This window comes from Anomaloglossus baeobatrachus, chromosome 1, assembly GCF_048569485.1.
Source record: "Anomaloglossus baeobatrachus isolate aAnoBae1 chromosome 1, aAnoBae1.hap1, whole genome shotgun sequence".
Classification (NCBI taxonomy): domain Eukaryota; kingdom Metazoa; phylum Chordata; class Amphibia; order Anura; family Aromobatidae; genus Anomaloglossus; species Anomaloglossus baeobatrachus.
Window position 1 is genome coordinate 923,001,744 of NC_134353.1, and position 23,590 is coordinate 923,025,333.

Genomic DNA, 23,590 nt, shown 5'->3' on the forward strand with positions numbered 1-23,590 from the left:
GTAGAGGACTAGTAAACCTGTTGCTAGATAGTCTAACCACACCCCCACCGCTGATTGGCTGCTTCCTGTGTGCCTAGGCTGAAAGCTGCCAATCAGAGGTGTGGGCGTGGTTATAGAGAGCTCAGTATTCAGGGAACTGGTAGTTCTGCAGCAGAGAAAACAGGTTTTTATGAAAACTACTGGATGTAGTAAAGTAAGTCACTCATCGCTGGAATCAGGGTCTCTGTCTCTACATAATGCTGTTGTCAGATGGGGTAGAAAAAATCTGGTAACATGTTCCCTTTAATTTGAGTATGTTGCAATGGACGGAGTCTTCAGAAGAGTCTGGAATGATCCTTCAGCCTCTATGCTGCATCACATGGCGCCAAACGCTCCCAAGAACAGACCTGGGTGGAAAGGTGGTGGACGCCCCAGTACATGTGCCCAATGTTCCGCCAAAACTGACTAGTGTATCCTATATTATCTGAATAAATCAGTGATTTCCAAGTTGTCATCCTCCATATGTGATGAATCTACAAGTTCCAACATTCTCTTGGATTAGACACTTTTTTTTTTACCCAAAACAGCGCCACCTCCATTTGCAGGTTGTGTCAGGTATTGCAGCTCATTACTCATGGAGTTGCAATAACAAACATAACCTACAGACGGGGGGAAGCAAATATAACACCTAGAGGACAAGTCAAGGATAAAGGATTAATTGATTGCAGGATAATTTGATTTTCCTAATTAAATTTTTGGAATTTTGATTATTATTTTTTTTTCAGCTTCTCTAATATTCCGTCGTCCGTATCATACACTTTGATTGGAAATTAGCTTAAGGTATTAATATGGGAAGTAGGCAGCTGCATCTAATGATTTTTGAAGTAATCTGAACCATCTGCCTCGGTCCGGAGCAGTTCACCCGCTAATCCAGATTATGGCTGACAAACCATTTTTGGCATATAGTTCCCGGTAACAGCGTGCCCTTGACCAGCTGGTACTGCTGCTGCACACTGCCTGCCTTTATACACTCTATTCCTATTCCATCTGGGCGTCGTATGGTGGGATAGGCAGCGACATGGCGTTTCTAATCAAGAGCATGGTGGGCAACCCCATGAAAAATTTTGGATTCGGAGAATCGAAAGAGGAGAAGACAGAAGGAGGAGGCGAATCCGACCCGGCTGCTGCCCAAGGAATGACCCGCGAGGAGTATGAGGAGTACCAGAGGCAACTGGTGGAGGAGAAGTGAGTACGGGCTATATGTGAACGATGGAGCAGAGCTGAGTGTGTTATTGGTGAACATCACAATTTCTGCAACCGAAATAACAAATTTGGCTCTGCTACATCTGAACTATTTTTTATATATATATATATATATATATATATATATATATACAATCAAAATGATTATTAATTCTGTGTTATCGGGTTTATTGGAATCGAAAAATATTTTTGTATTAAAAGTCATTTTTTAGAATCGTCAATAATATAAATAAAGGAACTGAAATTTACGTCCTTGTATTGAAAGCTGCCAGTACAGAGATAAGTTGGTCATTCGGTTTATTTATTTTTTTTACTGTTCTATTACCATTGGGTTTTGGTTTAGAAGGTGAACCTTTTATATGTGCCTGCAAAAAAAAAAAAATGCAAAAAATGAAACTCAAATCAGCTCTGCTACCCTTAAGGTTAAATAATATTTAGTAAATAATAAAATAATAATAAAAATATACAAACCCTTAAGGTTAAATAATATTTAATAAATAATAATAATAAATAATTATAATAATATAACAATAATAATATCCAAAGCCTTAAGGTTAAATATTTTATAAATAATATTCATAATAAAAATAATTAAATATACAAAACTTTAAGATTAAATAATATTTAATAAATAATAAAATAATAAAAATATACAAAGCCTTAAGGTTAAATAATATTTAATAAATATTAATAATATAATAATATACAAAAGCTTAACGTTAAATAATAATAATAAAATAATAAATACACAAAACCTTAAGGTTAAATAATATTTAATAAATAATAAAATAATAAAAATAATAATAAAAATATACAAAGCCTTAAGGTTAAATAATATTTAATTAATAATAATATACAAAACCTTAAGATTAAATAATATTTGATAAATAATATTAATAATAAAATAATTAAATCTACAAAACCTTAAGGTTAAATAATATTTAAATAATGAAAATAATAATAAAAATATACAAAGCCTTCAGGTTAAATAATATTTAATAAATATTCATAATAATATACAAAACCTTAAGGTTAAATAATATTAGATTATTATTAATAATAATAATAATAATAATAATAATAAAATATACAAAACCTTAACATTAAATAATATTTAATAAATAAAAAATAATAATTAGTAATAAAAATATACAAAGTCTTAAGGTTAAATAATATTTAATAAATAATAAAAAAATATAATACAAATAATATACAAAACCTTAAGGTTAAATAATATTTAATATTAATAAAGTTATAAAAATAATATATAAAACCTTAAGGTTAAATAATATAATAATAATAATTAATAATAAATATAAACCTTAATTGGAACCTGTCACCACTTTTTTGGCTTATAAGCTGCAGCCACCACCACCGGGCTCTTATATACAGCATTCTAACATGCTGTATGTAAGAGCCCAGGCCACTGTGAGAAAATAAAAAACACTTTATAATACTTACCTAACGGTCGTGCGGTGGGCCTTATGGGCGTCTCCGTTCTCCGGTGCCAGCGCCGCCTCTTTCGGCCATCTTCATCCTTTTTCTGAAACCTGGGTGCATGACGCGTCTATGTCATACACACTCGCCGGTCCTGCGCAGGCGCACTACAATACTTTGATCTGCCCTGCTCAGGACCTGAATGCCGGCGAGTGTGGATGACGTCGGACCCATCATGCACCGCGGCTAGAGAAGAAGGAGGACGAAGATGGCCAAAAGAGGCGGCGCCGGCACCAGACAACGGAGACGCCCATCTGGCCAACCGTACGACCGTCAGGTAAGTATTATAAAGTGTTTTTTATGTTCTCACAGCGGCCTGGGCTCTTATATACAGTATGTAGAATGCTGTATATTAGAGCCCGGTGGTGCTGGCCGCAGCTTATAGGCCAAAAAAGTGGTGACATGTTCCCTTTAAGGTTAACATTATTCTGGACCCCCTAGTCCTTAGTACCTGGCAGTCGTGTGTGCTGATATAGGGCCTATCCAGTGGAGGGGAGGAGCGGACCTCTGAAACTGGCGCTATGGGGGTTGCAAAACATTAGAGGGGGTCATTCCAACATTGATTTGGGTAAAAGTTGCCGGATTTTAGCTTCATCCAAAGTTTTTTATTGCAAGCAAAAAAATATCCGTTTTTCATCAGTGCTCAAGATCAGATTTTCCTCAATTTTTAGGTCTGTTTTTACCATTTTGTCATATGCAAAAATCTAATATATAAAGCTGTGTGTGTGTGTGTCTGTGTGTGTGTTTGTGTGTGTGTCCGGGATTGGCATCTGCACCATCGCAGCTACAGCCACAAAATTTTGCACACTCACACTTCTGGACCCCGAGAGCGTCATGGGCTATGTTTCAAGGGGAAATATTAACCCCGCGCTTTACAGTTATTCGCCAAAAAACCTGCCTCCATTAAAGCGAATGGAGCTGGGAGCCACAGTGCAGCCAGAACTTCAGAAGAATGCGCAGCCACGCCCTTATATAGAATGTTGGCTTGTCACAATGCAGCCAGGGAAAGAGACAGACACAGACAGGGAAAGAGGCAGACACAGACAGGGAAAGAAACAGACATAGGGTAAGAGACAGACACAAAGAGACAGACACAGACAGAGACTGACAGGGAAAGAGACAGACAGGGAAAGAGAGAGAAAGAGAGACAAGTTAAGAGACAGACACAGACAAAGAGACAGACAGACACAGGGAAAGAGACAGACACAGGGAAAGAGACAGACAGGGAAAGAGACAGACAGGGAAAGAGACAGACAGGGTAAGAGACAGACAAAGACAGGTAAAGAGACAGACAAAGACAGGTAAAGAGACAGACAAAGAGACAGACACAGGGAAAGCGAAAGAGGGAAAGAAACAGATAGGGAAAGAGAGGGAAAGAGACAGACAGGGAAAGTGACAGAGATAGACAGACAGGGAAAGAGACAGACAGACAAAGAGAGAGAGACAGAGAGATATATACAGAGGAGGAGACAGAGAATGGGAGAGAAACAGAGAGACAGTTACTATCCCGGGCAGCGCCGGGTGCTATGTTGTGAGGCGAAATTTTAACCCCGCGCGTTCCAATTTACCAATCAATTTTGCCCCTATCTACATAATGGGGAAAAAGTGAACCGAAAAGTGTTGGGGGCAAATTGACAGCTGCCAGATGTGAACAAGGGGGACTTAAAGAATGAAAGTGATGGCGCCAAAGAGCATGTACCGTACAGTTGCTAAGGTGGGGCCCCGACATGCGATACTCACCACACTCGGGGATATGAACACACACACAAAATGTGCCACACACTACCACGTGCTCGAACACATATACCCCCCTCAGCACACATCTCACCACACATACACCAACCTCACCACATAATCGCCCTAAACACACACAAGTCTGGTATTATCCTTCAAAAATAAAAATCTGATTAATAAGAAGCCAAACTACAAGAACAACAAATGTACCACATAGGAAATACGGCAGCTGTCAGTCACATGACCTGTCTATATGTGTATGTGTGAGCTAATATATACTGTCAGGGGGAGGGCTTTCTGTTACCTGTAGATTTATCAGGCTGCCAATAGCAACCAATCACAGCTTAGCTTCTATTTTGCTACAGTTAATTAATCTGAGCTCTGATTGGTTAATATAGGCAACAATTTAATAATTACATTTCTATTTGTTTTGTGGTGTTTGTGTGCAGAATACATTTTTGTTAATACATTCTATTTTGTTAACAGCAAATATTAACCCGGGCGAAGCCGGGTAGTACAGCTAGTAGTCTAAATTTTCAAGTTTTTGCTACCACTAAAGAGTTAAAAACAGGTACATAAGTCGCGTCCGTCCGCTATCCGTTTTTGTCCCAGCGGATCCATGATTAGTGACTTTGGACGTTTCCATTTATTTATTTATTTTTTTGCAAAAGTGAACCCCCCACAGATATGTGAACAGACCGATATAATATAATGGGCACATGTGTGGTCCAAGAAAAACACGCATAGAGCGCATATGCGAAAACCGTCCGTCTGTATCAGGCCTTATACTGCCGTAGACGTGCTGAGCATTGTGGAGATGGTAGCGACGCATAGCAACTCTCCGCTCCATTGTGTGCAGGATCATCCCTCCAAATATTTCACAAAGTAGGTGGGACTCATAAAAATTTGCATTACAGTGAGCGTTCATGAGGTGGGGCTCAAGTGTCCCATGAATAGGATGCAAAATTTGGAAGGTATTTTGATGTCTAGTCCTTTAGCATAAGACCAACCATCAGTATCTAGGTTATTAGAAGGATTTTTGCTATCCCATCTGAGAGTGGCATGATGTAAGAGCAGAGACCCTGATTCCAGCGATGTGTCACTTACTGAGCTGCTTGCTGCAGTTTTGATAAAATCACTCCTTTCTCTGATGCAGATCTAGCAGTGCTCTGAATACTGAGCAGTGTATAACCCCACCCACAACACTGATTGCCAAATTTCTGTGTACACTGTGCATAGGCAGAAAGTGTGCAGGGAGAACCAGTCCAACTAATCTGCAGTGGGCCTTGGTCATCAGCGGCTCCTACAGTAGCATTTCATACTCAAACATACCTAAAATCATACAGCCGGCATCTGGTGCATGCTGTCCGTGGATCGGCAGCGTATATCAGCTGTCACATTCCCTTTTAATCTTTTTGTAATTTTGAGGAATTTTTTATAGTTGTAATATTTGTGTGCTTCGAGTGGTATTCCTTAGGTGAAGGAAGACATTGGTCTTTTATTATTATAAAAATGTAAGATATAAAAATAAAGGCTGCTTTACACGCTGCGATATCATAACCGATATCGCCAGCGTGCGTACCCGCCCCCATCGGTTGTGCGACATGGGCAAATCGCTGCCCGTGGCGCACAACATCGCGCGGACCTGTCACACTACTTACCTGCCCTGCGACGTCGCTGTGGCCGGCGAATTGCCTCTTTCTAAGGGGGCGGATCATTCAGCGTCACAGCGACGTCTCAGCAGCGTCACCAAACCGTCGCCCAATAGAAGCGGAGGGGCGGAGATGAGCGGGACATAACATCCCGCCCACCTCCTTCCTTCCGCATTGCTGGCGGCCGCCGGTAAGGTGAGGTTCCTCGTTCCTGCGATGTCACACATAGCGATGTGTGCTGCCTCGGGAACTACGAACTACTTCGTACATCGAGCAGCAGCGATATTCGAGAATAGGGGGGCATGTCACCAATGAGCGATTTTGACCGTTTTTGCGACGATTTAAAATCGCTAATAGATGTCACACGCAACGGCATCGCTAAAGCGACTGGATGTGCGTCACAAATTCCGTGACCCCAACGAGATCGCTTGAGCAATGTCGCATCGTGTAAAGCGGCCTTAAATGTGTGATCTGGGCCTGCTCATTATTTGATCTCCTTGAAGCCTGTTCTATCTATTTTGATAGAAGACACATCTCTGACTATACTTCAGAGCCACATATCTGAACCACATATTTGAGCCACATCTCTGACCATATTTCAGAGCCCCATCTCTGTGCCCCATCTCTGACCATATTTCAGAGCCCCATCTCTGTGCCCCATCTCTGACCATATTTCGGCGCCACATCTCAGAACCTCATCTCTGACCTCCATCTCTGGCCAAATTTCTGACTCCATCCCTGACGACATCTCTGGCTACATCACTGACCACATTTATGGCCACATCTCAGAGCCACATCTCAGAGCCACATCTCTGGTCCCATCTCTGGCCCACATCTCTGACCTACATCTCTGGCCCACATCTCAATGTGTGACTAAAGGCTACTTTACACGCTGCGATATCGGTCCCGATATCGCTAGCGTGGGTGCCCGCCCCCATCTGTTGTGCGACACGGGCAAATCGCTGCCCGTGCCGCACAACATCGCGCAGACCCGTCACACATACTTACCTGCCCGGCGACGTCGCGGTGACCGGCGAACCGCCTCCTTTCTAAGGGGGCGGTCCGTGCGGCGTCACAGCGACGTCACTGAGCGGCCGCCCAATAGAAGCGGAGGGGCGAAGATGAGTGGCCGGAACATCCCGCCCACCTCCTTCCTTCCTCATAGCGGCCGGGAGGCAGGTAAGGAGAGGTTCCTCGTTCCTGCGGCGTCACACATAGCGATGTGTGCTGCCGCAGGAGCGACGAACTACATCGTTACTGCTGCAGTAACGATAATCGAGAATGCACCTCCATGTCACCGATGAGCGATTTTGCACGTTTTTGCAACGATGCAAAATCGCTCATCGGTGTCACACGCAGCAACATCGCTAATGCGGCCGGATGTGCGTCACAAATTCCGTGACCCCAACGACTCCGAATTAGCGATGTCGTAGCGTGTAAAGCCCCCTTTAGAATGAGGCGTTGGACCCTAAATATCCTTACCTCATCCATAGACAAGCCAGGAAAACGGGGCTGAAAGCAGGGCTAAGATACGCAACATATTATAATATTGCTTATAGATAAAATGTAGTAGTCCTGAAGAAGCCCTTCATTAAGGGCTCTTGGTTCTCACATTTTGCCTTAAGAAATTGGATCATGTGTGTTAATATGATTATTGCTACTTGCTCGCTTTGCTTTACCCATTAGGTCAGTTTACTTTTTGTTCTAATCCTCCTTATTCACTCCCATGACCATTTAATACTCATGACCCCCTTCTATGAGCTACGGCGAAACACTGATGTGCCCGCAGTACTGTAGTATGTACAATCCGGGTTGGAGCCGTGCACGCAGTCTGTGGTTAAATATTGACACACTTGGCATAAATTTTATATTTTCTTTGTGCAAATAAAAAGTTGAGAGGAAAGATAAACACGGCACGAAGATTGAAGACCGGCACTAATCTCACCCAACACTGAGAGTCATCTGTTCCAGTATTTAACCACTTCTCTTTATAGCTGGGAAAACAATGAGAGAAAATTTGGCCTCTGCCCAGAAGGTGCTGTAACTTAAAGGGAAGCCGTTGTCAGGAATCAGATCGTTATGCTAAATGTTTTTCTGAATAGAGAGGGAAAGGGTGAGCTGTGACATCACCTATTGTGAATGGTTTATTCTGTGTATTCTACTGTATATAGAGGTGTTATCAGTCGTAGAGGAGGAGGAGGTGAGCTGTGACATCACCTATTATGAATGGTTTATTCTGTGTACTATACTGTATATAGAGGTGTTATCAGTCATTGTACAGGAGGAGGAGGTAAGCTGTGACATCACCTACTGAGAATGGTTGATCCTGTGTTTTCTACTGTATATAGAGGTGTTATAAATCATTATACAGGAGGAGGAGGAGGAAGTGACCTGTGACATCACCTATTGAGAATGGTGGATCCTGTGTTATCTACTGTATATAGACATGTTATCAATCATTGCACATAAGGAGGTGAGCTGTGATATCACCTACAGTATTATGATTGGTGGATACTATGTTATCTACTGTATACAGTTGTGTTATTAATCATTGTAGAGGAAGAGGTGAGCAGTGATATCAACTATTATGATTGGTGGATACTGTACTATCTATTATATACAGTTGTGTTATCAATCATTGTAGAGGAGGAGAAGGTGAGCTGTGACATCACCTATTGTGAGTGGTTGATCCTGCGTTATCTATTGTATATAGAGCTTATTAGTCATTGTACAGGAGGAGGAGGTGAGCTGTGACATCACCTATTGTAAATTGGAGATCCTGTATTATGCACTATATACTGTAAAGACATGTTAGTAATCATTATAATTGTGTCTGACAATAATATGATTGATAAAGTTCTGGCTCACACAGAAACGTGGATTCTGCAGTCAGACACCACTGCCGACCGCAAGACCTGAGTACAGGCAAGGTGGAGGTGTTGTCTGCTCCTTTCATCACATGTGCTTTTCAGGTTATCCCTCTGTGACGCCCTGGGCAAGCCAGGGGTCACAGGTCATGCACCAACACACCCTACACCCCAGTTAGGAACACCAAAGCTAAACTAAAATCCTTGTTGCCTTCCTCCAGGGGCTGATGTTCACACCAGGGGGTGGGCCAGGCGGTCGGCTCCGCCCACCGAGGAGTTCACAGCTCTGGAGGCGGGAAGAACCAGTCAGTCAAGTGAGGGAAGTGAAAGTGAGAGGAGTCCAGCTAGGGACAGAAAGGAGTAAACAAGGAGTGAGGTGAAGGACAGTAAGAGTGGTGACAGAAAAGAAAGAGTGAGAAAAGCCTGAAGTAGTCCAGCTGAGTGCAGGACAGGGTCAGCAAGGTCAGCAACGGCGGTGATTGTCTGGAGGGGGACCATTTGGAAGTTCCTGGAAGGACCGCGGACGGGTAGTGGCCCGGCGGTCTGGAGCAGTGTACCAAAGGACAGTCAGCACCAGGGCAGGGGCCTCTCGGACCCCGGCAAGGCTAGGAGTCGCCAGAATTTGCCAAATCCGTCAGTGAAGGGGACGCAGATCCCCCAACAACCAAGTCCCGATAGAAGGCAACAGCCCAACCATTGTAGCAGAAACACCGCCACCGCCAGGGCACCAGTTTCTCAGGGCCAGCGCCTGCGGGCAAAGAGTAGAGCTCCTCCGGTCCAGCTTGAAACCGGGGAGCGGGTTACCGGTGGGAACCCATCGCTACCAACACAGAAACAAAGGTGCAAGGAAAAGGGACATCACCGTCACCTACTGGGAGAGCAAGTGCAGCCGTCCGTGGGAACCGTCTTTCCAGCCGTGTGGTTTACCGTAAAACTGTGTCAACGTCTCAGTCTGAGTGAGTACCACAGTGCCGCAAGGCACAGCGCTGCCCCCGCGTCCCTGCGCTCACCAGGCCCTGCATCTCCCATCTCCTCACCGGGCCCCGGGAACACCAACCCCTACCCACGGAGGGGCAACGCAACACCTGGCTGCTCCGCATCACCATCCTCGGGATCCCCATATTGAGCAGCGGTGGTGAAATCACCACAACCGTGGGTGGCGGACAATAAACTATCCCAACACCCCCCTTTCACTCACGGGCGAGGGGTGCAGCTCGAGAACCCCCGGGATCCGGCCCACAGCTCGAGTCACCACTGAGCAGCAGCCGCCGGACCCGAGCAGAAGGGGTGAGCGTGGTGTGCTGACACCCTCCTCCCCGCCCGCGACACCTCCACCCCTCGGTCCCTTCACTTATGTTTCCTTCCTTTGTAGTTCACATTATTAAATACTTCAGACCCTTCTCCCTGGGATTGGCGGTTGTGTATCTGAAATGGGGAGCCAGTGATGGCCGGCATGGCTCCACTTCCCTTCCTTCATCTGAACTTGTGCATGTGTTCCTCCCCGACCGGTAGGTGCGACACTTACTTGCGTCTTCTGTACCACACCGCTGATCACCGTCAGAGATGTAGCTGTAAAACACATCACATAGGCAGATTTTTTGCAACACAACAACAAACTCTATTTTTCTTGCAATCTTCGTGACAGACAGCTCCTGGACAGACATGGCCACTTTCCTTCTATGTTCCTGTTCTGCTGCCGCTGTTCTGGGAGGTGCCTTTGTGACGCCCTGGACCCCCAGGGGTCACAGTACACTAACATCACACACACACACACCCCTTCCCCTGGGTAGGTGACACCAGTCAATCAAATCCTTGTTGCCACACTCCAGGCTTGATATCCACACCAGGTGGGACGGAGCCAGGCAGTTGACCCCACCCACCGAGGAGTTCACAGGCCTGGAGGCGGGAAAAAACAGTTAGTTAGTTGGTGGTAGTGAAAGTGAGAGGAGTGAAAACTGTTGGTATCTGGGTTGGAGCCCAGGCACGTTCAGCAAGGTCGGCAGACGGTGGTGGCCCGCCGGTACCGAACCAGGGAGCAGATTGCAGCCAAGCACCAAGGCAGGGTACTCAGACCCCGACTAGGCTAGGAGCCGCCGAAAAGGTCAAATTATCTGATTGCGGTCTGGACCTCAGGGGTTCATTCCCACCTAAGTCCTGTCAGAAGGCAACAGCCCAACCCGTCTGGATAAGTGCCACCGCAAAGGGCCAGAGATCCAAGGGCCAGCACCTGCGGGCAAACGGGCTCTCCCGACACATACACGCCGGGGAGCGGACTACCCGTGGGAAGCCATAGGAGTCAAATACACTTACACAGGTGCAGGAAAATGACAGCCGCCATCAATCCGTCCGGGGAGAGTGAGAACACCGCAGCCGGCTGTGGGCCCCGTCCATCCAGCTGTTTGGTTTACCAGAGACTCTGTCCTTCTGTGTCTGAGTGAGTATAAGAGTGCCATCCGGCACCGCGCTGCACTGCAACGTTGCACCCGCGCCCACGCTGCCTCCCCGCCTCGGCACCTGCACCTATACCTCCTCCCTACTCCCCAACCGGGGCCCCGGGACCAACAGCCCCTACCCACGGAGGGGTCAACACCTCAGCTGGTCCTCGCCATCACTCCCGGGATCCCCCGTCACCAGCAGCAGTGGTGCCCACCATCACCACAACCCGTGGGTGGCGTCACGAGCGACATCCCCAAATACCCACCAAAAACCTCTCCTTTTCACTCGTGGGCGAGGAGGCGCTGCTCGAGCCCCGGGTTCGGCCCCGTGCTCGAGCCACCGAAGAGCAGAAGCACCGGATCCGAGCGCCAGCGATTCCAGACGAGCGGCGTTCCCCACCCCTCCGCACGCGACACTTTCCTCTCTAGCCCTCGCTCTGGGTAGTAGCTCTCCAGCAGCCGAGTCTGACTTCTGCTTTTCCCCGTCTCTTAGCTTTGCGGCTTACCGTGTCCTAAGGACACAATGGAGGAGACCTCCCGATTCCCAAGTGGACCCTGAAACAGAGCATGTTTGACCCAGAGACCTCTCTGCAGAAGAGAACTGACTTCCTGGCCTGTCTCGCTAACAACTCTCTGTCGTCTCTCCCTCTGCTCTAAGTCTCCTAGATCACCAAAGTATCTATCTCTGGGCCTGCCAGCACATGCACATCACACTCTTCCTGTTATGCCGGCGTCACACGGTACGATATATCGTGTGATATGTCGGCAGGGTCACGGAATTCATGACACACATCCGGCATCGTTAGAGACGTCGTAGCGTGTGACACCTCTACGACTGTGAACGAGCAAAAATACTCACCTTATCGTTGCTCGTTGACATGTCGTTCATTTTCAAAATGTCGATTCTCCTTCTGTGCTCCGGTTGTTCATCGTTCCCGAGGCAGCACACATCGCTCTGTGTGACACCCCGGGAACGACGAGCACAGCTTACCTGCATCCCGCCGGCAATGCGAAAGGAAGGAGGTGAGCGGGGTGTTACGTCCCGCTCATCTCCGCCCCTCCGCTTCTATTGGGCGACTGCTGTGTGACGTCCCTGTGACGCCGAACGTCCCTCCCCCTTCAGGAAGAGGATGTTCGCTGCCCACAGCGAGGTCGTGCGGGAGGTAAGTACATGTGACGGGGGTTTAACAACTTTGTGTAATACGGGCAATGAATTGCCCGTGACGCACAAACGACGGGGGCGGGTGCGATTGCACGATAAATCGTCTCGTGTAACGCCGGCCTAACTCTCTATCTATTATATCCTACTTAGCATTCTTACCTTACTCTAATATCTATGTGCTAACATTCCTGTGATTTAAATTCCTATACATTTATGTATTAATCACACATGACAATTACAAATTATATACTAAAATACAGGAAAATACAATATGCAATAAAACACTTTACATAAAACACAGTACACACTCGGTAGGAGTGGGGCAATTCTACTACCTCCTACATCCCTCCCTTCTTAAATCTGGCAGTCCTCGGCCAAAACTATACTAGACAAACAAAACCCCTGCATGTTAAAACATTGTTTTACTTTTGAGTCCACTTAATCATCTGGGTACCAGATGATAATATTTATAAAGGAGTCCTAAAACGAATGGCCCTTCTACGACAGTCCTTCCTCTCTGCCGTCGGCAGATCATGCACCTACCTGTCCAGACACAGTGCAACACAGTCTGGGACCCACTCCTCTTGGTCCTTAAACTCCTTTCTCATCCTACCCTCTCTGCGGTTGCCTGTGCTGGAAAAACAAAACTGTCCCAAAGCACCAAGAGTAGATAAAGTTCTATAGGGAGGAAAAATCTTTGGGAAAAGGAGGGCAGAATCTTTGGGACAAAGAGGAAATATCCTCAGGGCTAGGGTAGAGTCCATGGAGCAAGGGGCAGTGTCCATGGGCAGGGACTGAGTGGATTCTTTACCGCCCAACTTTTTGGAATTTCAGCAGAGGGGAGGGCAATAAGTGTAGACAAAACTGGGAAGGGGAAAGCAAATGAAAAGTATGTTTTGGCCAATCAGGCCATCTTCAGGGACTGGATCCTTGGCTCTGTCCCTATGGGGCACGTAACAGTCCCAGCAAGGAGGTGCAACCGGCACAATGGAGGAATGTCATCGAGGTCCGGTTCCTCTTCTCACCATCAAACGAGCAGTCAATTTCTTTCTTACTGTTTCTGGAAGCAGAAGAATTTTCCTTCAAACATTAAGGCCATGTGCCTACGGGAGAATGTACCTGCGGACTTTTCTGCAGGTATTTCTGCAGGCTCACGCAGCAACTCCCCGGAATCTGCAGCTATCCATTGCTGCGGTATTTATGTGAAATTGTTGCGGTAAACCTGCGGAAACAGTGCGGATTTCGTGCAGAATTCCCACCCTGTATCTCCATAGTGGAAAGGCAGGAATTCCGTAGATAATTCCACATGAATAAAGGACATGCAGTTATGTGCGGCTGTGGGAAATGCGCAGCATTTTCCGCAGCCGCAAATACCACAGCATTGATACAGCACTCCCCAAATCACATAGGATAACATGGGGAGTACTTGAGGTAAACCCGCGGATTTATCTGGAAAATCTAGAAAATCTGCGGGTTTTCCTCAGCAATATCCGCAGTTAATTTCTCCCATGGGCACATGGCCTTACTCTGCTCTCCTTACATAAGCGGTGTAGGTAGCTTGGTGACTTTCCACCTTCAAGTTCCCTACTCTGAGTCCCGCTGTGAATTGCTATCGCCCCAAACCAAATGACTATACTCCACTGCGGCCACATCAACGAAAACCCAATCATGTATTCAGTCTTCCAGATGTATCCATGGTCCTGCCAGGAGTCATAGGAACCAAGTCTGACGTCCGCTTTTCCCCATCTCTTAGCTTTGCGGCTTGCCGTGTCCTGAGGACACAATGGAGGAGACCTCCCGATTTCCAGGCGGACACCGAACCAGAACTGAACGGACTTCCTGGCCTGTCCAGCTAACCAACTCTCTGTCACTCCTCCCTCTGCTCAAAGTCTCCTAGGTCCACAAAGTATCTATCTCTGGGCCTGCCAGCAGATGCACATCACCTTACTCTAATATCTACCTGCTTAACATTCCTATGCAGTTATGCATTAATCACACATGACAAATTACACACTAAAATATAGCAAAATACGATATGCAATAAAACACTTTACATAACACTCAGTATACACTCAGTAGGAGTGGGGCAATTCTACCACTTTCTACATATCGCCCTTCAGGCCCCCTTCCATCAGTTTCATGATCACTTTTCAACTTGGCCTCCACATTTTCCTATTCTATGACATTCCCACTCATCATGGGGGACTTGATGACCTCAATGACCGCAGGCAGTAATCTTACATCCTGACGGTAATAGTGTGAAGGTAGGCCTGGAATATAGGCCGTTTGTCCAGATGCAATAAGATGATCTGTGTGTGTGTATATAATCAAAGCATAGATGTCGTTGCATGATTATCTGTATGTCTGTATGACAATCACATAGACGCCATTATAATTTTAAGATGTGTGATCAGTAATGTGTTAACTAGATAATCGAGCCAAAATGAGCAATGAACAAAGAGGTATTCATAACACACTGGTTCCCAGCAGCTGGGGATGTGAAACTGGGGCTTTAGCTTTACTCCTTGTTCCCGTCACAAGATCTAATGTTGAATTGTATAACTGTGTGTATTTTATAATATACGAGTTAGAAGAGCATTGAGCTTCTCCCGGACAGAGACACGTCTGTGTGGTCATTTTTCCTCATACATACATCTGCGCAGATTTGATTTGGAATCCATCTCTGTGACCCTGAAGACCCCTTAGCGGTCTCCCCCAACAATAGTATTAATCCCCACCTGCTGCTGCGGGTTGCAGGCGAGAATCCACTCACATGTCAGCTGATTTGTACAGCTGACATGTGTGCCTTGCAGGTATGGGTACTGTCACACTTAAGCGACGCACTAACGATCCCACCAGCGATCTGACCTGGCAGGGATCACTGAAGCGTCGCTACATGGTCGATAGTGAGCTGTCAATCAGGCAGATCTCCACAACAATCAGAGATCAGCCACCAGCCACCTGTGTAACGACGCTGTGCTTCGTAACCATGGTACACATCGGGTTACTAAGCAAAGCGCTTCACTTGGATATCCGATATGTATCTTGGTTACCAGAGTCCGCAGCTGCCAGAAGCCGGCTCCCTGCCCACGTACCCATGGTACACATCGGGTTACTAAGCAAAGCACCTTGCTTGGATACCCGATATGTTCCTTGGTTACCAGCGTCCCCAGGTGCCAGAAGCCGGCTCCCTGCACATTCAGATTGTTATCTCCTGCTGTCAAACACAGCGATTTGTGCTTCACAGTGGGAGAGTAACGAGCAAAAAAATGAACTAGAGCAGTGTGTAACGATCAGCGATTTCACAGCAGTGTCACACACAGCAACATCGCTGATGAGGTCACTGGTACGTCACAAAATCTGTGACTCAGCAGCGGTCTCGCTATGTGAGATGTACCCCTATGAGTGGAATTGCTATCCACCCGTACCTGTTAACCCCATAAATGGCACTGTCAAGATGTGACAGCACCATTTTAATGGCGATCACGGTAATCGCATACTCACAGGCCGCCACCAGAGGTCACGAGAAATTATCACATGGATCCGATGGTTGTCATAGTAGCACAGGGTCATGTGATGACTCCTGTAGCTTACATGACTCAGGTCCTGTAACTAGCAGCCGAGTACTGCAGGTTACAAGAGATGACCATTTCTCCCTATCTGAGTGATACTGTTCTTATCAGGAGAAATGAATGAGCGATCAGACTTCTGATCCTTATAGTCCCCTAGGGAGACTAGTAAAATAAAATAAAAAAACTTTAAAAAAAGTTTTGAAAAATTAAAAAAAAAATATATAAAAAACTAAAAGTTCAAATCACCCTCCTTTCGCCCCATTGAAAATTAAAAGGTTAAAGAAAATAAAATATATACATATATTTGGTATCGCCGTGTTCAGAAATACCCGATCTATCAAAATATAAAATCAATTATTCTGATCAGTAAATGGTGTAGTGGCAAAAAAATTCCAAACACCAAAATTACATGGTTTGGTCGCTGCAAATCTTGCGCAAAATGCAATAACAGGCGATCAAAACATAGCATCAGTGCAAACATGATACCATTAAAAACGTCAGCCCGAGATGAAAAAAATAAGCCATAACTGAGCCATAGATCCCAAAAAATGAGAACGCTATGGGTCACGGAATATGTGGTAAAATGTGTGCCACTTTTTTCGGACAAAGTTCTGGTTTTGTTTTTTAGCCCCTTAGATAAAAGTAAACCTATTCATGTTTAGTGTCTAGGAACACGTACCGACCTCAGACATCACAGCGACGCATCAGTTTTACCATATAGTGAACACTGTGAATGAAATATCCCAAAAACAATAGTTCAATCACACTTTTTTTTGCAATTTTTCCGCATTTGGAACTTTTTCACGTTTTCCAGTACACTATATGGTAATAAACTCAGGGTTTGATTTAAAAGTACAGCTTGTTCCACAAAAACGAGCCCTCAATTGACCAGATTGACTGAAAAATAAAAAAGTTACGGCTCTAAGAAGAAGGAAGGGGAAAAAAACGGAAAGCGCAAAATTGACCGGTCGTGAAGGGGCTAACATCCCTATTGATCCACTCTCCCCACCGGCATCTCACCTTCTTTCTCTAACCTCCTCTGCCGGCCTTTCACAATTTAGTAACTCTCCTACACATGGAGACTGGACCATTCTGGACCTGTTCTTCTCCCGGCTTTGCTCATTATATGACTTTACTAACTCCCCCTCACCTGCCCTCTGACCAGAACCTTCTTTCTTTCTCTGTCAAAAACTGTCTCCACGCCCGAGACGGCCCCACTGACCACACTTATATTGGAATACTAGCTGTAGTACCCAGTGTTGCCCGGGATAGTAACTAATTGTCTCTCTCACTCTTCCTCTCTCCCTCTCTGTCCGCCTCTATCTCTGTGTTTCTCCCTCTCTGTCTATTTTTGCTCTTTCTGTGTGTGTCTCTGTGTCTGTCTTTGTGTGTGTCTCTATCTGTCTCTGTGTGTCTCTGTCTCTGTGTATATATGTCTCTGTGTGTCTGTGTCTATGTCTCTCTGTGTGTTTCTGTGCGGGACTACTACACTCATAAAACCTATGCACAAAGTGCACAGCTGTCAAAAACTAAAAGGAGAGACTGCAATACACCCTGTAAGACATGTAGAGGAGGGCCTCAGAATACATTTTTTGACAATTTTAAAAACAGTGAGACTCTTACAATAGTAAACCCTAAGTACTAAGTGCAAGGCCTAGCTAAAATTAAAAAGAGGGATTGCAATACACCCTGAAAGATGTATTTACATTATTAAGAATGGAACTTGTGCACTAGTAAAGCCTATGCACTATATGCAAGGGCTGCCAAAAATTAGAAGAAGGCACTCCAATACACCATGGAACCTGTAGAGGAGGGTCTCAGAATAGGAGGAAGAAGAAGAAATCATTACCCATGAATACCCCAGAAAAAAGGAACATTAAAATTGGCTTTATGTTCTGCTGCTGTCATCTGGTGGGGTTTAGAAGTATGGGCCAATGTTCATTTTGAGAAGAGTCAGCCTGTCAGCATTGTCAGTTATTATGCCCCTTGCAGTACTAAAACTCCGCTCTGACAAAACACTAGCTGCAGGGCAGGCCAGCACCTCCAAGGCGTAGAGAGAGAGATGCGATGTGTCCAGCTTGAGTATCCAATAGTTGTATGGCAAAGAGGAATCATGGAGGACGGTGGTATGATCTGACTAGGTAATCCTTCACCATCTTCATAAACTTTTCCCTCCTTGTCAGAGTACCCCACCTATCAGGGCCTTGGCGCTTTGAGGGTCTAATGAAACTGTCTCAGACCTTCTGATAGCGTTCCCTTTTGGTATTGCACCATGTTAGTATCCCTCTCCGCTGCAGGAAGTAGAGATGGAAAGTTTCCTTGTAGCATGGGTCAAGAAGAGGGCACAAACGGTAATCGGTGTTGGCCAAAGTGCGTATAATGCAAGGGTCATGGAAAAGGCAGCAGGACATAAAGTCTGGTATGTGTGGCAAACTCCCAATGGGCAAAACTTCCCTGTCCTTACCAGGAAAATGACTCTACAGCTGCGCCTCTTCTTCAGGTCAGCCATGCTGAACAGAAGAGAAGCTGGTGTTTGTAGTATCCACTGTAGCGCAGACAACCATCTCCTGTTCTTCCTCTTCCTTCTCAGCCTCCTCCTCCTCCTCATTATCACCCAATCTACACTGAGAAGATGAGATTTCCTATATCCAAACGCTCAACTGTATCTTAAAAACATCTCTATAATCCGACCTTTTCTCTCCTTTGAAAATGCAAAAACGTTTACTGTCGCTCATATTCATTCTCGTCTGGATTACTGCAACTCTCTACTGATCGTTCTTCCTCTAACCAAACTTTCTCCTATCCAATCCATCCTAAATGCGACGGCCAGGGTCATATTTTTGTCCAATCACTAGACTGATGCCTCCAACATGTTACTACAGAGCCCTTCCAGTCACATGGGGAAGAACAAATCAGGAGAGATTTAATCACAAGCATAGGTCCTTGTACAGACTAGGAGAACCCTACACCCGATCCTGTTTTGTCCCTGCCTGACTGCAGAAGTTGGCAAGCCTAAAGTTGCGCAATGGCGCCCCTACTCAACGGCAGCTGACCCTGAGTGTCCTTAACTGAGTGTCCTGAACTATAAACTAACTGTAACACAAAACACCAATAAAAATAAAAAAAGTGCACACAGGCAGAGGGAGAGACACAGGGTTAAAGATGTGTTCACACAGTCATACAGGAAAGATGGAAGAAACTGGGAAAAAAATAGGGTTTACGGATTAAGTGGATCCCCTCCACATCCCAAATGAAACAAAATGGGAGAATGAAGAGAAGGGAAACAGATAAAGAAACTGCAGGGAATAGCAAAAGTGATAACTCCACAATTGTATCCTCAACTAAGGAGCTGGGACTTCAAACATCCATCAACCTTGGAGGCATGTGCATGGTGAGCATAAATAGCCCCTCCCAAGATGGGATAGAGCAAACAAAACAGGCAAGTGAACACACCTGATGGGAAGTAAAATAGAAAGGCAAGTAAGTGTTATGTCCCCACTTAAGGCAATTGAAGGTATACCGATAAGACAATGGTGTGAGAAGTCCTATATTTGTGTCCAAGAAGTAGGGCAGGCAAGACCAGAGTCGCTTCTGGGTGGATGGATTCAAACGTAGATGTGGTGAGATGAATCAACGGTGGTTTATTTGATCCATAGGCCAAAGACATGTAGTAGTACAATACTGGGATGGTCCGAGTAGCTGGTACTGTAGTTGTCCTGTAGTTGTTCACCCCTAGAGCCACAACTGGTCAAAAAACGTTAGCCTTCAGTAGCCCAAAAGAGAGATGTGTACTTCTTACACAGTGACTGTGTGACACCCCACGGAGCTCAAGATAGGAGCTTACCTCCGTACCTTGTTTACCTGTTGCCAAGCCAGTGGTTGGTAGTAGTCATGGCCTAACCCGGTCCCGTGGTGCACAGCAAAAGGGGGGGGCTTGCAAGGATTGTCCTGGAGAGGTAGTCACCGGTTACGGTGGTGACTGGGGTCCCGGCCTCCTCTGCTGCGGACCCTTCCTCCGACCTTTCCTCCTCCAGGAGTGGAACGGATGATGTCGACTACGCCACCCGTGGAGTGCAGCCAGGGATAAGGCCGCCGCGGCAGGGTACCTCGCCGGGGGAGATGTTGGGGTGCAGCCAGGATGATATCGCTCCCCACAGGTGGAGCAGCCCCCGGGAGGGAGAACGGGGAACTGGGAATCGCCAGATCACAAGGCGACGAAAAACAGAGTCAGAGTCACTGGGTTGCGGGTTTCAGATCTTGTTTACTCACAGTTCTTTCATATTCTGCAATGACTCAGTTCGTTCCCAGGCAGGGCAGAGGTTAAGTCCTGCAGAGCAGCCTGTGGGCCTTCTCCCCCTGTGCACTCGTGTGGTGGTCCTGAAGTGATGAGTCAGGGAGGCCTCTGGCTGTGTAGTCGTGGCAGCAGTGAATTCTAGGCACACCCCTGGCTCTATCACTCCTTCAATGTTGGGGACTAGCTTGGTGGGACAATGGGTGTCAGTATCTTCGTCGGAAGGTGCACAAACAGTCCTCAGGCAGAAGTTGATGCCAATAAAAGATAACATTTATTTTGCACAGATACAATCCGGTCAGCAGATTTCGGCAATTCCTGTGGAGCTGGGGACAACCTGCCCAAACGCGCCCTCTAGTGGGGATATGCCCTGGGTACTCCGCTTCTCCGGGCTCCCACTCCTAGGTCAAGCACACACCGGACCCACACCAGCGGAATCAGACCTTGAGGTTGCGTACTCCTCCGTTGCTCCGGCGTCCCCTGATGTTCCGCTCATACACACTGCCACCGATGGTTACACACTGCTGTCCCGGATCCGACTACCCTTCCACACACACAGACCTTCCCTAGACATCCAGCCGACTCCTCCTTCCCCAGTGGCAACAGCCGTCCCACCCGGCCACTAGGGGGTGCCCTAACATTAGAATACAATACAATATAAAAAAATACAACACTTTTATTAATAACATTTCCGGATGATGTTTCCTTTGTAGGGGTTATGAGCACCCACTACATGCCTCCCCTCTTAAAACCCGAGCCTCCCGGCACGGCTCTTCTTTAAAATACACATAACATACATAAAAACCTTTAGTCTCCTTCATAACACAGAGGCACCAGTTCAGCGGCGCTCCCGGCCTTTAGGTGGCGCCCGGAGACGCAGCAGCGCTCCCGGTCTCTAGGTAGCGCCCGGAGGCTCAACAGCGCTCCCGGTCTTAGATGGCGCCCGGAGGCTCAACAGCGCTCCCGGTCTTTAGGTGGCGCCCGGAGGCTCAACAGCGCTCCCGGTCTTTCGATGGTGCCCGGAGACGCAACAGGTATAAGAACTTGCAACAAAACTTCTGCCGGTTAAACAACACTACCGGACTTCAAACAGGTTGACTGAAGAGATTTACTCTGGGGGCCAGGACCGCTTCCACTCCTCCGCCTGTGCCTGTATGTAGGCTCCCAGATACTGCCCCGGCTGGCGGCGTATCCTCCGGAAGGACACGGGGGCAAAGGGTGGCTCCGCTGACGCAGCTGCTTCAGCTTCTGGCGGGGGTGATGGCGTCGCTACCCGGGGTGGTTGTGGCGCGGGTTGCGGTACGTCAAGGACGATGACCAGCTTGTTGGTCACGCTCTGGTGCACCGCTACCACCGGGGGAACCTTCTCCGGGTCAGCGGTCGGGCCAGATGATGCTTCCGGGGCAGCGGACAAGGTGCGCCGGGAATGAGAGGGCGCGGACGGGACCGGTCTTGGATGGCTCCGGCGCCGCTCCTGCTGCTCCTCCCACTCCAGCTCCTGCTGCCACTGGGCCGCTTCCCGGGCGGTCGGCATCCGGGAGACGCCAACGGCAAACAGGCCGCGACTTCCTGCGTCCGGCAAGAATTGGACTTTCTCGCCCGGCCAAAGCGTATGGAGTCGTTTGGGCAGCCCCTCCACATCCAGATGGACTCTATTATAAAAGTAGTCGTCTCCGGTCTCTACTTCTTGGATGAACCCGTATCCGTCCTGCTGGTTAAACTTCACCACCACTCCGGTGGTGAACTGCAGAGCCAGCTCCTCGCTGCCGGGACCGGACAACATTTCCCGGACGACGGTTACAGCCATCAGGCGTTCTCTGACAGGGTCGGGTACCGGGGATGGAGCTCTGGGGTGCTGCACAGGGGAAGGGACGATGACCGGCTCCCACACGAAGCCCAGATGATCTTCCTCCAGCCGCTCAGCTAGCTCTTCGGCCGGCACTCCATATGAGGCAGTTGGTGTAGCAGCGAGGGCGCCCGGCTGTGGGGTCTCCCAAGGGGAATGCGTGATCCCCGGAATCCGGTCTCCTACTGGGGGCTGTGTGGCATACGTTGCCCGGACCTCCGTGATCGTGCCTCCGGTCTTTGCGTCCCACGTGGTCTTCCAGGACACCTTTTCGGGCCGCGTGGAACCTCCCGGTCCAATCGGCAGGTCCACAAGGGATGCTTCACTTGCAACCGCAAACTTAGGCCGCCCCCGGCCTAGACTGACCAGAGCCATGGTGGTAGCAAGCTCTTCCGGTTGTCCCGACATCTCCATATCTGTCTCTGTTGGCTGTATGACCAATGGCGACGGTGTCAAAGTTGAGACTGAGGGAAGAGGAGGCGGGCCTTCGTTTCCCGCTCTTAAACAGAATCCTCCCCCAGCCTCATGCATCCTCTTGACTCCTCCGCGGCGGTACTTCTTTTTCTTCCGAACACCGCCCACTTCGTATGTCTTCTTCAATGCCCTGGGACTGGCGCCTCCCCTCTTTGGGCGGAGTACTCTGTACCTCTTCCTCGGCACCGGCCAGCCCCAGGCTCTTCTTTCGGCGCCAACTTTTCGCGCCTTTTCTTCCTCAGCTTCACAGATAACGGCCCTCTCGCCGCCATCTTGTGCCCGGTCCAACGCCTTGGGCACTTCTTCCTCCCACCATGGGACTGGAAATCTTCTCTCGTAGCCCGGATACGGTGCACTCGGCACCACTTGATCTCCGGCTTCTTGGGTTCCTGGTAGGGGAATCGCATCCTGCCGACTACGCCACATGAAGTGATGAGCCAGGGAGGCCTCTGGCTGTGTAGTCGTGGCAGCAGTGAATTCTAGGCACACCCCTGGCTCTATCACTCCTTCAATGTTGGGGACTAGCTTGGTGGGACAATGGGTGTCAGTATCTTCGTCGGAAGGTGCACAAACAGTCCTCAGGCAGAAGTTGATGCCAATAAAAGATAACATTTATTTTGCACAGATACAATCCGGTCAGCAGATTTCGGCAATTCCTGTGGAGCTGGGGACAACCTGCCCAAACGCGCCCTCTAGTGGGGATATGCCCTGGGTACTCCGCTTCTCCGGGCTCCCACTCCTAGGTCAAGCACACACCGGACCCACACCAGCGGAATCAGACCTTGAGGTTGCGTACTCCTCCGTTGCTCCGGCGTCCC

The 23,590-nt window shown here is 47.5% G+C and overlaps 1 protein-coding gene across 1 annotated transcript in view; it reads left to right on the forward strand.

Moving 5' to 3' along the window:
- The first annotated feature begins 1,057 nt into the window (after positions 1-1,057).
- CPLX4 (complexin 4) overlaps positions 1,058-23,590 on the forward strand; it is a 44,389-nt gene continuing 21,856 nt past the window's right edge. The window contains exon 1 of the mRNA XM_075343302.1: positions 1,058-1,224. Within this exon, the coding sequence (XP_075199417.1) occupies positions 1,058-1,224 (167 nt within the window). The remainder of the gene's footprint in view (positions 1,225-23,590) is intronic.